The sequence below is a fragment of the Aythya ferina genome (assembly GCF_964211825.1).
Source record: "Aythya ferina genome assembly, chromosome: W".
Taxonomy (NCBI): Eukaryota; Metazoa; Chordata; class Aves; order Anseriformes; family Anatidae; genus Aythya; species Aythya ferina.
The window spans coordinates 11,316,906-11,329,552 of NC_140313.1; the positions used below are offsets into that span (position 1 = coordinate 11,316,906).

The 12,647-nt window shown below is 43.3% G+C and overlaps 1 protein-coding gene and 1 long non-coding RNA gene across 4 annotated transcripts in view; both read right to left on the reverse strand.

Moving 5' to 3' along the window:
• LOC311426402 overlaps positions 1 to 12,647 on the reverse strand; it is a 579,678-nt gene that overhangs the window by 149,086 nt on the left and 417,945 nt on the right. The window lies entirely within an intron of this gene.
• Positions 1 to 12,647, reverse strand: part of LOC311426318 (homer protein homolog 1-like) — a gene marked incomplete at its 5' end in the record, with an annotated part of 213,350 nt that overhangs the window by 67,700 nt on the left and 133,003 nt on the right. For all 3 annotated transcript variants that reach the window (XM_084502736.1, XM_084502735.1, XM_084502734.1), the window contains one exon: positions 1,384 to 1,526. In XM_084502736.1, coding sequence (XP_084358862.1) covers positions 1,384 to 1,526 — 143 coding nt within the window. The remainder of the gene's footprint in view (positions 1 to 1,383; positions 1,527 to 12,647) is intronic.

Here is a 12,647-nt window from a genome sequence, read left to right on the forward strand (position 1 = left end):
CTCTCTAAACACAAAGAGAGTGTCAGAAGACCTATTCTAGCTAGTGGTATATAACCAGACAATAAACTAAGACCAGGCATTCACTTTGGATAAATGAAGTAGATAGAAAAATGCAACACATGTATGTTTTGTAACCGATATTTTACACCATCCAAAATTACAGCTGGGCAGTTTCAAAAATATCTTCAGTCATGCTAAATGATGAACAAAGTGTAGTTAATGCATTGGCATACCAGAAAACAAATTTATATATGCAAAAAGAATTTGAAAATCTTGCAGCTATCATTTTTTTTTAAACAAACAACTACTAGAGTGTGGACTTTATCATAAAAATAAACAATCACTTCTAAAAAAAATAATGAAAAGGAACAACTTTTTCTCATTTGAACATGTAAATTATTTTTTTTCCAGGTACATTTAAGAGTATTATTCTCTTACAAAAAATGAAAAGTCTTGAAGGATTCCAGTTCCATCTCTGCTCATTCCGAATTCTTTGCATGAACTATCCGAGGTCCCAGTGCTCCCCAACCTTTGATCAAGAGCTCTTAAACTATTTAAACTGTATCAAGATCATATTATTTAAAAAATAGTATTTATAGCTTTACTCTAAGTTTATTAAATATTTATGTTGCTCTCCATAGTCTTAGTACATAATGTGTGTTACTGAGTGTGTCCCATTTACAATTTCTAATAGGCAAGATATATCCAACTTAGTTCATGGTTTGTATGATTAAATAAAAAGTCATAGTTTTCATAAAGAGCAATGCAGTACAGAATTCCCAGTGCACCAAATTATAATTCAGTCTGAAGCAGAACTGCACATTTCTCATGTTTTGAAAAAAAGTTGAAAAAACTTTTCAACCAACAGAGAACTGTTCACTTAAAGATTTCTTTAAATCGTATAATCCAGAAGTGTTGTAAGAGTCCCTTTTCTTTCCACAACTCATCACTGAAAGGCTGATCCAATGTTATCATTTAAAGAAAACATGCAAAAATAATTTAACTGGCATATTCTATGAAGCACTTACTGTAACTAAGATGTCAGACACTGAAATAATGTTTCCTGTTAAAGGGACAGCTACACTAACCAGTGTTCAAGTGCTCACACTGAGCTGATTAAACTATAAAAAACACATACCACCACCCCCAAATCTTATTCTAAGATATTTCCTTGTACTATTTTTTTTGGGGGGGGAGGGGGCAAAGGGGGGGTAACAAATACTATATTGCAAATATGAAAGCCAGTCCTGTATTATTATTTTTTTTTAATCACATAATTAAATTCTTAACTGTGCTAGGTAGAAGCCACAATATGGAAGAAGGAATTTTAACAAGGAAGGAGATAAATATCACTTAATCAGGATGTGGGAATGGAATCTGTACCTATGAGTAAATGGCAATACGTTCTGGGTTGGTTCAGCCCTTGCGTCCAAGTTCTGCATCACTTCTGGTGTCACTCTCTCATCATCTGTCCCGTTAATACTTTCTGGCGTTAAAGGAGACTGAATATCCCCTCCAGCTGATTCCTTAAGTAAAACAAACAAATGACATATTAGAGTTACAAACCAACTTGTTCGGGAAGACAATATGTACATAAGTACTAAAATTAATTCTTAAATGAGATACGAATTTTAGGCAATATTACTGTGAGGCTCACTGATTTCCAGCATCCCTCATAGGAATAGATTGCCATAAAATTCATATTATCTTGTACAAAACACAAATGAACTATGATTTATTTGCAAGTATCCATCCTCCTGCTTATTATAGAGCTCTCTCTCTCTTACCTGATATTATATACAGCCCCCAGGAGCTGGAAGATGGTGACAAGGAGTGAGATGAAACCTCTATAATCCAATGGGAAAGTGCGTGACCTACATATTTTGAATGTTCAAAAGTCTATGGGGCTAGATGGGATTCATCTAAACATACTGAAGGAGATGACAGAAGCGCTCACCAAGCCACTTTCAATAATTTACTGGCGGTCATGGCTAACCAGGGAAGTCCCTGTTGGCTAGATGTTAGCAAATGTGACACCCATCTACAAGAAGGGCAGGAAGGAGGATCTGGGGAGTTACAGGCCTGTCAGTCTGACCTCAGTGCCAGAGAAGGTCATGGAACAGATCATCTTGAGTGTCATCACACATCACATACAGGACAATCAAGCAATCAGAAGCAACCAGCGTGGGTTTATGAACAGCAGGTCCTTCCTGATTAACCTGATCTCTTTCTATGACAAATGACACACTTAGCAGATGAGGGAAAGGCTGTGGATACTGTTAAACTGGATTTTAATAAAGTCTTTGACACTGTTTCCAACAGTATTCCCCTGAAGAAAGTGGCTGCTTATGGCTTGGACTTGTGTACATTTTGCTGGTTGAAGAACTGTCTGGATGGCTGGGCTCAAAGAGTCATAGTGAATGGAGTTCAGTCGAGTCTTGGGGCCAGTTTTGTTTAACATTTTTATAAATGATCTGGATGAGGAGACTAAATGCACCCTCAGTAAGTTTGTGGATGATACCAAGTTGGGGGGAAGTGTTGATCTGCTTGAGGGTAGGAAGGCTATTCAGAGGGATCTGGATAAGCTAGATCGATGGGCCACATCCAATTGCATGACATTCAACAAGGGTAAGTGCTGTGTTGCAGGAAGAATGGCTGAAAACACAACAGACACCAGTATGGTCAGATCATGCTCTCCCTTTATTACCCGAATAGCCTGACTTTTATACCAAACTTAACAGGGGCGGATATTGTCTCACACAATATTATCGGTCAAAAACACTCAGACAAACAACTGCAAGAAAACAACCCCACCTGCAAGAAAACAACCTCCTTGTGATTAGCAGTCATATAGATCTTGTCCTTGAAGCCAGCTGCTGGCAACAATATTTTTTAAATTCCTCAACCGGGCGATATGGGAGCATTGTCATGGGAACCTCTCGTAGTTGTCCTGGTAGCTTGGTTTGCTCAGCTGAAGCAAGTCATGGCCTCCTTGCTGTTTCAAAAATCCCTCAACAATTCCCCCTTTTTCTTTTTGAGCAAACCAAGCCTGAATTAACAGTTTTGCATGTAACCTTTTAACCACATTTATTACAATACAACACGCAATGATGATTAACACCACAACAAACAGAATCCTTAATCCCTCTTTGATTAATCCCAGTAACCATATATGCATCGTTTCAAACAAATCAGTGAGCCATTGATCGAAAGGATTGATATCATATTGAATCTTTCTCATGTGCTCTTTCAGGAAAGTAATGGATTTGTGAATTGACTCACTATGATCAGAAAGGTTCAAACAGCACATTCCCTCAAAGTCCTCACACCCATGCCCTTGAGCCAAGAGCAAGAAGTCAATAGCAGCTTGATCCTGTAAGAGCGCATGTCGCAGACTATTTTGATCTGATAACATCTCCTCAAGTATCTCTGTCGTGGCATGGCGTTGCTTCTCGGCCCAGCATACCAATTTTTCTAAGTTATTAGGTGCAGCCGCAGATACCACTCCTGGCATGAAAATTGCCACTCTAGCTGCAACACCAAGCAATTCAATATTATTATTGCAATATGTTGTGAGCAATGCCCGTTTATGTCTGCTGATCTTACACAACTGTGACAAGCTAGGAGCAAATATAGTAAGTTTACCTAAGTAACATGGACCTCCGATAGCATTTGCAGGGATACCTTGCCAGTCCCTATCCCTGCAAATCAGAAAAACATCAGGAGGTAAGGCCATAGCTGTACGATTGTTCCAAACACTATAGTTGTTACCCCTTGTCTTCACGCCAGAAGCCCCTAAACCCTGCCTAGCAGTGTCATTGTAACCACAGGTGTTACTTGTATTTCTGTACTCGTATGGCCCTTTCCAAGTTCCTGTAGCAGGATCTCGGTAATTCACTCATTTGTGGTAACACATTTGGTGCTGCTTTATTTATTGTTTGAAAATGAATACTCGCAGGAGGGTCTTCTCGGTCACCAGTCAAATATAAGTGATTCAAGACAAACAATGCCTTGGACAATCGCTCATCGATGTCCTTGATCTCTTTTAATCTCACTAATTGTTCCTTTAAAACCTGATGTGATCGTTCGACCATCACTTGGCCCGTGGGAGAATATGGAATACCTGTGATATGCTTTACTCCCCACATTTTCATAAATTTTCTAACCCTTTTGCTAACACATGCTGGACCATTGTCCATCTTGATCTGCTGTGGCACTCCCATAACGGCAAAACACACCGTCAGATGCCTACACACAAGGTGTGCTTTTTCTCCCCCCTGTGCCGCTGCCCACATGAATCTTGAAAAAGTACCAATTCTCACATGCACATATCTTTTAGTACCAAATTCCGGCACATGCGTTACATCCATTTGCCATACCTCAAGTACCTTAACACCCTGTGGATTAATACCCAAACCTAACCCTGGTCCATGACGACTACAGGAAGGGCACGCTCTTACTATTCCTTTCGCCTCTGTCCAAGTAAATCCAAGCATTCTCCAAAGACCCTTTGCATTCTGATGGAACATTTTGTGCGACACTCGCGCATGTGGAAAATCACTCTCAGGCCCCGCTGTGACTATACTCACCAACTTGTCTGCTTGTCAATTACCTTCTGCTAACCCAATCGAGAACTGATGGCTACATATATGGATAACACAGTAAGGTGCAGTTCTCCCCTGAATGGCATCTCGCAGCTGCAGAAATAATGACAACAATCTCTCCCTCTCAGTGTGCCATATCAAGGCATCCTCTATCCATTTTACCACGTTGACAACATACAGAGAGCCTGAGACGAAATTAATCAGCTCATGCATCCAGCATTGACAAGCCCAAACAACTCCAGACAATGCCAATGTTTGTAATGAATCCCCTGTCTCCTTCGGAATTATGTATTTCTCCCAACTTCTGTTCTCGTACCACACACACACAGCCTTCCTACTTGCTGCACCTGCACCAGTGTATACAGTGTGACCCACCACTGGTCCACTGGTCGGGATGAAAGCCATGGTACTACCTGCCATTTATATGATCTTATAACTTGCCAGAGAGGCCCCTTTGGAGTTCAGGAATGTACCAGTCCCGGGTAATCTAACACAGCTTCTTGTAGTGGAATGGATTGCTGTAAACACCATTCCAAATGATCCTGAGTTATTGGCAGACTAATATCTCCTGGTTCCTGACCGCTGATCTCAATACTCCAAGAGCGACCCTCACATACTAACTCTGCAATAGCTTCCGCCCGTGTTTGAACACTCGTTTTTGGCTGAACCGGTAGGAAAATCCATTCCAGGACTCGAAAATGCTGCCCTATCATTCCACCCTTGCTATCACCTGTTTCATTTATGCCATTCCTATTCTCAGCGCTGTTAATGTCAGTGGCATCCTCCTGATACTGTTTCTGTCTTTGTCGCCCCCTTACTCTCCCCCTTTTCTTTTTGCCACTGACCAATCACCGCAAATGGATGAGACACATGATTGCTTACCAGTAAGAAGAGTGCACCTTCTGCTATACATCTGTAAGCAGAGCCAGCTGCAACCTTAGAAGCTATTTGTGAAGGAGACTGCCGGTGGTCATTTGTTAGTGTAATCTGTTGCTCTGCACTCCTGCACCGTAATGAAGGTAGTAATATAGCTAAGTCGTCATTAGTAATACATACAATGTGGCAACCCCACTGAATATTACCCAAGAAAATTTGTACATCTGACAAATTACGTAACACCGTAGTTTTATCAACTTTCTGTGGACAAATGGTAGAGTCTGATATTTTCCATCCCAAGTATAGCCATGGCTGTTTCTGTTGAACCTTCTCTGGGGCTATCTTCAACCCTTTTGCTTCCAATGTATCCTGAATAAAGTTTGAATCAGAATCCTGGAAGCATTCTGGCCTACCAAACCAAATGTTATCCATATAATGGTAAATAATTACGTCACATCACACTGTCCAAATTGGTTCTAATGCCCAGGCCACATATAATTGACATAATGTAGGAGAATTCTTCATCCCCTGCGGAAGCACTAGCCATTCATAGTGCTTTGCTGGGGCTTGTTTGTTAATGGAGGGTACCATAAGAGCAAGTCTCTGACAGTCCCTTACAGCCTGTGCCACCACATTTGGTTGCCTGGACTGATCAGCTCTCTATACCCTTTCCAATACGTCCTCTACCGGTGCGGTTCTCGGCAGTGTAACTAAGATGTTTTGAGTTTTTGGGTTTGCATTGTCAAACACAAGCATTTTAAACACACTGCTTTTAGACTCCGCTGTTAGATCAGGATGATCAGGAATTGCTGCCCACAGCCGATCGATAAATTTAGCATATGGTTCCCCAGGGGCCTGTTCTACTGATGCGAATGGAGGTGCTTTCTTTCCCCCTGGGAGACTAAGAAGAGCCCTCAGTGCGAGCTGTGCAGCTGTTTGGTGAATAATCGCAGGGATCTGCAGCTGAACCTGGGTATTGAGATAAGGACCCGTCCCCGTTAACATCTCTGCAGTAATCCCATACAGAGGGTCCCTCGGTTGACGCAGTAAACCCGCTTCCCCCTGTGCTAACCGCAACCATTCCCTTTCAAACAATAACAATGAGGAAGGAGTTAACAATAAGCGCACCAAGTTTTGACAGTCAAGTGGACACATTAGTTCTGCCTGGAAAATCCATTGAATTTTCTGTCGAGCCGCCTGGGATTGTAAACCGTAGTCCATAACCGTTTTTCAAGCTTGTTGTAAAAGCTTGCAGTCATGCGGCTGCCACAACCCGGTGCCTTGCATAGGGTGGATAATAATAGGGCAGGCCAAGGATGTAGCATGCATATGCCCCTCTATGATGGCATCACATATGACATCAGAGCACCTGTCCCTCCTTGGTGCCGACGGTGTTGTAGCGACGGATAATGAGGGAGCCGACTCCGGTGGGGCAGACAAGAGAGGAGGCTCCTCCAAATCCGTAATTTTTAAGTTCTCCAATTTCACTAGTAGTTCTTGGAACAAGTCCTCCAGTGAAGGTCGATTTTTGCAAGCTGCTGATGCACCTCTCATTGGCAAAGCATCCCGAGTGGATTTATTGCTGCCTGGCAGCGGCATAGATGCTGGCAGCACAGCTTTAGCAAGATTTTCTGGTGTGGGGAGTGTGGAGGGCAACCCCCACTCCCCATCAGCACTCTGCTCCGATAGTCCGTTAGTTATTTCTGCCACTGATTCCTTTATTGGAGAGGTCATACACTGAACCAGGGTGGGTACAGGAACCAATGAAAAAGATTGTGCCAGCCGTGTTCCTGAGGTCTCAGGTTTTGTACTCGGAGTTCTGTCAATCCCAGTTGGTATTGACAAAGCTTGTGCTGCCGCCATAGCGAGCTGCTGTTCGGTTTTCATACTGCACAGCGCATTAATCACTGTGCGCCACGTCTAACTTACATCTTTATCTAGCTTTCCACTTGAGATGGCTTTATCCCATAAGCGATTTCCTACGTGCCACCACTCTAAACATGAGAGGGACTTCCTTCAGAAAACCCTCCTTCTGAGCCCAGTGCACCAAGGATTTGATCTTTTTTACATTGCAAGATACACCTGTCTTAGAGAGAATACTAGAGAGAAGCTGGATAGCTGCTTCCTCCTCCATGGTTATATCAGAACAGCTGCAGGGTCGTGATCTACACCCCTCTGCTATGTGCCAACTCGCCAAACGGTGGCGGTCGTCTGCCGTTTTCATGGACGCCTCCGATCTCTCGTAGCAACTTGGCCCCGGATGTCCCGCGTCTCACCGCGATACTTCACTATTCCGTGTCTCACCGCGACTTTGTGCGTCTCACCACAACTCTTCTGCGCGTCTCAGCGTGACTCTGCTCCGCGTCTCACCGCGTCTGTCCGGGTCTGTGCTCCGCGTCTCTCAGCATCCCGCGTTATTACCGCATCTCTGTTCCTAGTCTCTCTGCGTCTCAGGTCTCTCAGCGTTTCTCAGCATCTCAGGTTTCTCAGCGTCTCTCAGGTCTATCGGCGTCTCTCCGTGTCTCGCCAGGTCTCAGCCTGTTCGGGCACCATTTGTTGCAGGAAGAACGGCCAAAAACACGACAGACACCAGTATGGTCAGATCATGCTCTCCCTTTATTACCCGAATAGCCTGACTTTTATAGAAAACTTAACAGGGGCGGATATTGTCTCACACAATATTATCAGTCAAAAGCACTCAGACAAACAACTGCAAGAAAACAACCCCACCTGCAAGAAAACAACCTCCTTGTGATTAGCAGTCATATAGATCTTGTCCTTGAAGCCAGCTGCTGGCAACAATATTTTTTAAATTCCTCAACCGGGCGATGTGGGAACATTGTCATGGGAACTTCTTGTAGTTGTCCTGGTAGCTTGGTTTGCTCAGCTGCAAGTCATGGCCTCCTTGCTGTTTCAAAAATCCAACAGTGCTGGGTGCTGCACTTGGGTCAAAACATATTATGCTGATGTGTCAGCACTTGCACTAACTGTATCTTTCAGAACAATATACTAACTTATCAACACAGCTAAAAGACAAAATGAAAAGTAAGGGCTGAATATGAAATTATTCCCAAGTATGTAGTAATTAAAATGCAACTTTCAACATGCAGTCTAGAACTCCTCAAGATAAAATTTCTATAGCTGCCTACAATATAAAATACAGGGCTCCAAAGGCAAAATCTATACAGGAAAGTTAACAATATCAATAGCTCATATAGATTAAGAGAAAGTTTTAACCCTGGGCAACTGTTAAATAAAAGTATCTTGTCTCTGAGTAATTCTGTCCAAAACAAATAATAAGTCACTCCATTTGACAGTGTCAAATTTAAATCCTGATTTTTAAACAGCATGTCAAAAGAGAAGCACAGCAATTGCTTTCCCTATGAACACAGAAACATGGAAACGAGTGGCTTGGTTGGAAGGAACGTTAAAGATCATCTAGTTCCAGTCCCCCTGCCATGGGCAACAATGCCACCCACTGGATCAGGTGCCCCAGGGCACCATCCAACCAGTCTTGAACACCTCCAGGGATGGGGCATCCACAGCCTATCTGGGCAACCTGTTCCAGTGCCTCACCACCCTCACAGTGAAGAATTTCCTTCTAACTTCTAATCTAAATCTCATGCCTTCAAATTAAAAAAACATTACCCCATGTCCTATTATTATCTGCCCGAGCAAAAAGTTGCTCTCCATCTTTTTTATAAGCCCCCTTAAAATACTGAAAGGTCACAATAAGGTCTCCCCGGAGCCTTCTCTTCTCTAGGGTGAACAACCCCAGCTCTCTCAGCTTTTCTTCATAGGAGAGGTTCTCCAGTCCACTAATCCTCTTCACTGCCCTCCTCTGGACCAGTTCTAACAGGTCAACATATTTTTTGTGCTGGGGACCCCACACCTCGTTGAAATACTCCAGGTGGGGCCTCACAAGGACAGAGTAGAGGGGGACAATCACCTCCCTTGACCTTCTGGCCACTCCTCTGTTGATGCAGCCCAGGATGCAGCTGGCCTTCTGGGATGCAAGCGCACTCTGCTAGCTGAAGCTGAGCTTTTCCTCCACTAGAACCTCCAAAGTCTTTCTCTGCAGGGCTTCTCTTAATGAGTTCTTCTCCCAGTCTGTACTCATGTCTGGGATTGCCCTGACCCAGGTGTAGCACCTTGCACTTTGATTTGTTGAACCTCATTAGGTTCACATGGGCCCACTTTTCTAGCTTGTCCAAGTCCCTTTGGATGGCATCCCTTCCTTCTCTTGTATGAACTGCACCACTCAGCTTGGAGTCATCTGCAACTGCTTATGTTGTTAATAACAATATTAAACAGTACTGGTCCCAAGATGGACCCCTGAGGGATACCACTCATCACCAGCCACCACCTGGACCCCCTTGACCACAGCTCTCTGTGTAACGACATCAAGGCAATTCCTTATCCACTGAATGATCCATCCTTCAAATCCACATTGCTCCAATTTGGAGACCAGGATGTCATGTGGGACTGTGTCAAAGGCCTTACAGAAGTCCAGTTAGATGACATCGGTTGATCTTCCCTTATGGACCGATGCAGTCACTACATAATAGTCACTCCACAAATTGGTCAGGCACGATTTACCCTTGGTGAAGCCATGCTGGCTGTCTCGGATCACCTCTTTGATTTGCATGTGCTCTGACATTGCTTCCAGGAGGATCTGTTCCATGATCTTCCCAGGAACAGGGGTGAGGCTCACCTGTCTGTAGCTCTCCAGGTCTTCCTTTCTGCCCTTTTTAAGAATGGGAGCGACGTTTCACTTTTTCTAGTCACCAGGGACTTTGCCTGACTGCCATGACTATTCAAATACGACGGAGAGTGGCTTGTCAACTACATCAGCCAGTTCCCTCAGGACACTGGGATGCATGTCATCGGGCCTCATAGACTTATGCATGTTCAGTTTCATTATGTGGTCTCAAACCTGCTCTTCACTTACTGTGGGAGAGACTTTGCTCCCCCAGGCCCTGCTTTGAGGTTCAGGGACTCAAGAGACGTGGGAAGCCTGACTGGCAGTGAAGACTGAGGCAAAGAAGTTGGTGAATACCTCAACCTTCTCCATGTCTGTCATTACCAGTTCACCCTTCTCATCCGTCAGAGGGGGTACGCTCTCCTTGGCCTTTCTTTTCTGACCAATGTACCTATAGAATCCCTTCCTGTTATTTGTTGCATGCCTTGCCAAGTTTAGTTTCATCTGTGACTTGGCTTTCCTTATCCCATCCCTGCACATCCGGACTGCATCCCTGTACCCTTCCCAGGCCACATGTCCCTTCTTCCACTGCCTATGCATTTCCTTCTTGTGCCTCAATTTGACGAGCAGGTCCTTCCTCAGCCATGCCGGTTTCCTGTCTTCCCTGCTTGATTTCTTACCCATGGGGATGTAGCGCTCTTGCACGCTAAGAAAAGTGTCTTTAAATAGTTGCCAGCTCTGATCAGCTCCTTTGTCCCTAAGGACAGTGTTCCATGGGATCTCATCTGTTAGGTCTTTAAACAGCTGGAAGTTTGCTCTTCAGAAGTTCAGGGTCCTGACTTTGCTCTTTGCTCATAGTACTTGAGATCACAAACTCAGCCAGGACATGGTCAGTCTGCCTCCAGTCAGGCAGCCCAGTCTGCTTCCAGTCTTAACCTCTTCAATGAGTTAATCTGCATTGGTGAGCACCAGGTCCAGTAATGCTTCTTCTCTGTTTAGTTTGTCTAATACCTGGACCAGGAAGTTGCATTCCAGGATTCTTCTCCCCACCTCTATCTAACTAGAGGCCTGGCTGAAGTACTTTACTGCACATAAAGCCAAATGTATACTAGGTTACAATACTGAAATACATATTTCTCTTATTTATGTGTTTATTTATGAAATTTTTCAGAAATTCAGGGACAGTCAAGAAAACTAATAAAAAAGACAACCTTGTTTTTTTCTTGTTATGCTAGAGCAAGCAGCTTCCCTTTAATACCAAAAGCCAGCCTAGCACTTTGGCAAAAATTCCTGCCAGGGAAAACAACATGAGATTGGTTCATTGTGTATATTTTTGTCTTTGTTCCACTGACTTGTCTTAGAAGGACGTAGCTTTCTAGTGGCAATAAACCTATTCATACAGCATGTTGTAAACTTCCTGCCATCCTTGTTCTATCAAAGATCAGAAGTATATCGTGGTGCAAAGCACAAAAGAAATGCACTGATTCAATGCATAAAGATGCATTCCCTAGAAGAACAAAAAAAAAAAAAAAAAAAAAAAAAAAGAATCAGTTGTATTAATCCTACTGTCCTGGTTTCAGTTAGGACAGAGTTAATTTTCTTCCTAGTAGCTGGTAGAATGCTATGTTTTGGCTTAGGATGAGAGGAGTGCTGATAACACCCCTATGTTTTAATTGTTGCAGAGCAGTGCTTATACCAAGCCAAGGACGTCTCAGCTTCTTGCTCTGTCCTGCCAACGGGCAGGCTGGGGGTGCAGCAGGAGCTGGGAGGGGACAGACCCAGGACAGGTGACCCAAACTAGCCAAAGGGGTATTCCATACCATCTGACGTCATGCTAAACAATATATAGGGGTGGCTAGCCGGGGGAGGCGGGCCGGACTGCTTGGGGTTAGGCTGGGCATCGGTCAGTGGGTGGTGAGCAATTGCATTGTGCATCACTTGTTTGTACACATTATTAGTAGTAGTACTATTATCATCATTGTTGTTATTATTATTATTATTATTATTATTTGTATTATTATTATTATTATTTTCCTGTCTTATTAAACTGTCTTTATCTCAACTCACAGGCTTCACTTTCCCGTTTCTCTCCCCCATCCCAGAGAGGGAGGGGGGAGTGTGAGCAAACGGCTGTGTGGTGTTTAGCTGCCGGCCGGGTTAAACCACGACACCTACTCAACTCAGGAATCCCTGCTGAAGTTTTAAAACTGTTTCATCTTCTAAGAGCAAGATTTACCTTTGTCTTCACTATTACTGAAAACAAATTGACTGACTATAATAAACTTCATGAGTGAATACTACACAGTAGGAAATAAATAGAAATAGTTTTCTGTTTTAACTTTGACTGTTTTTTATAATGTTTCTTATATGCAGTCCTTTACAGTGCATCACCTTAAGTTTCATAGATGCAATAAGAGAAAACACAAAAGGTATTTACTATAGATTTACTTATATAACTGATTGCC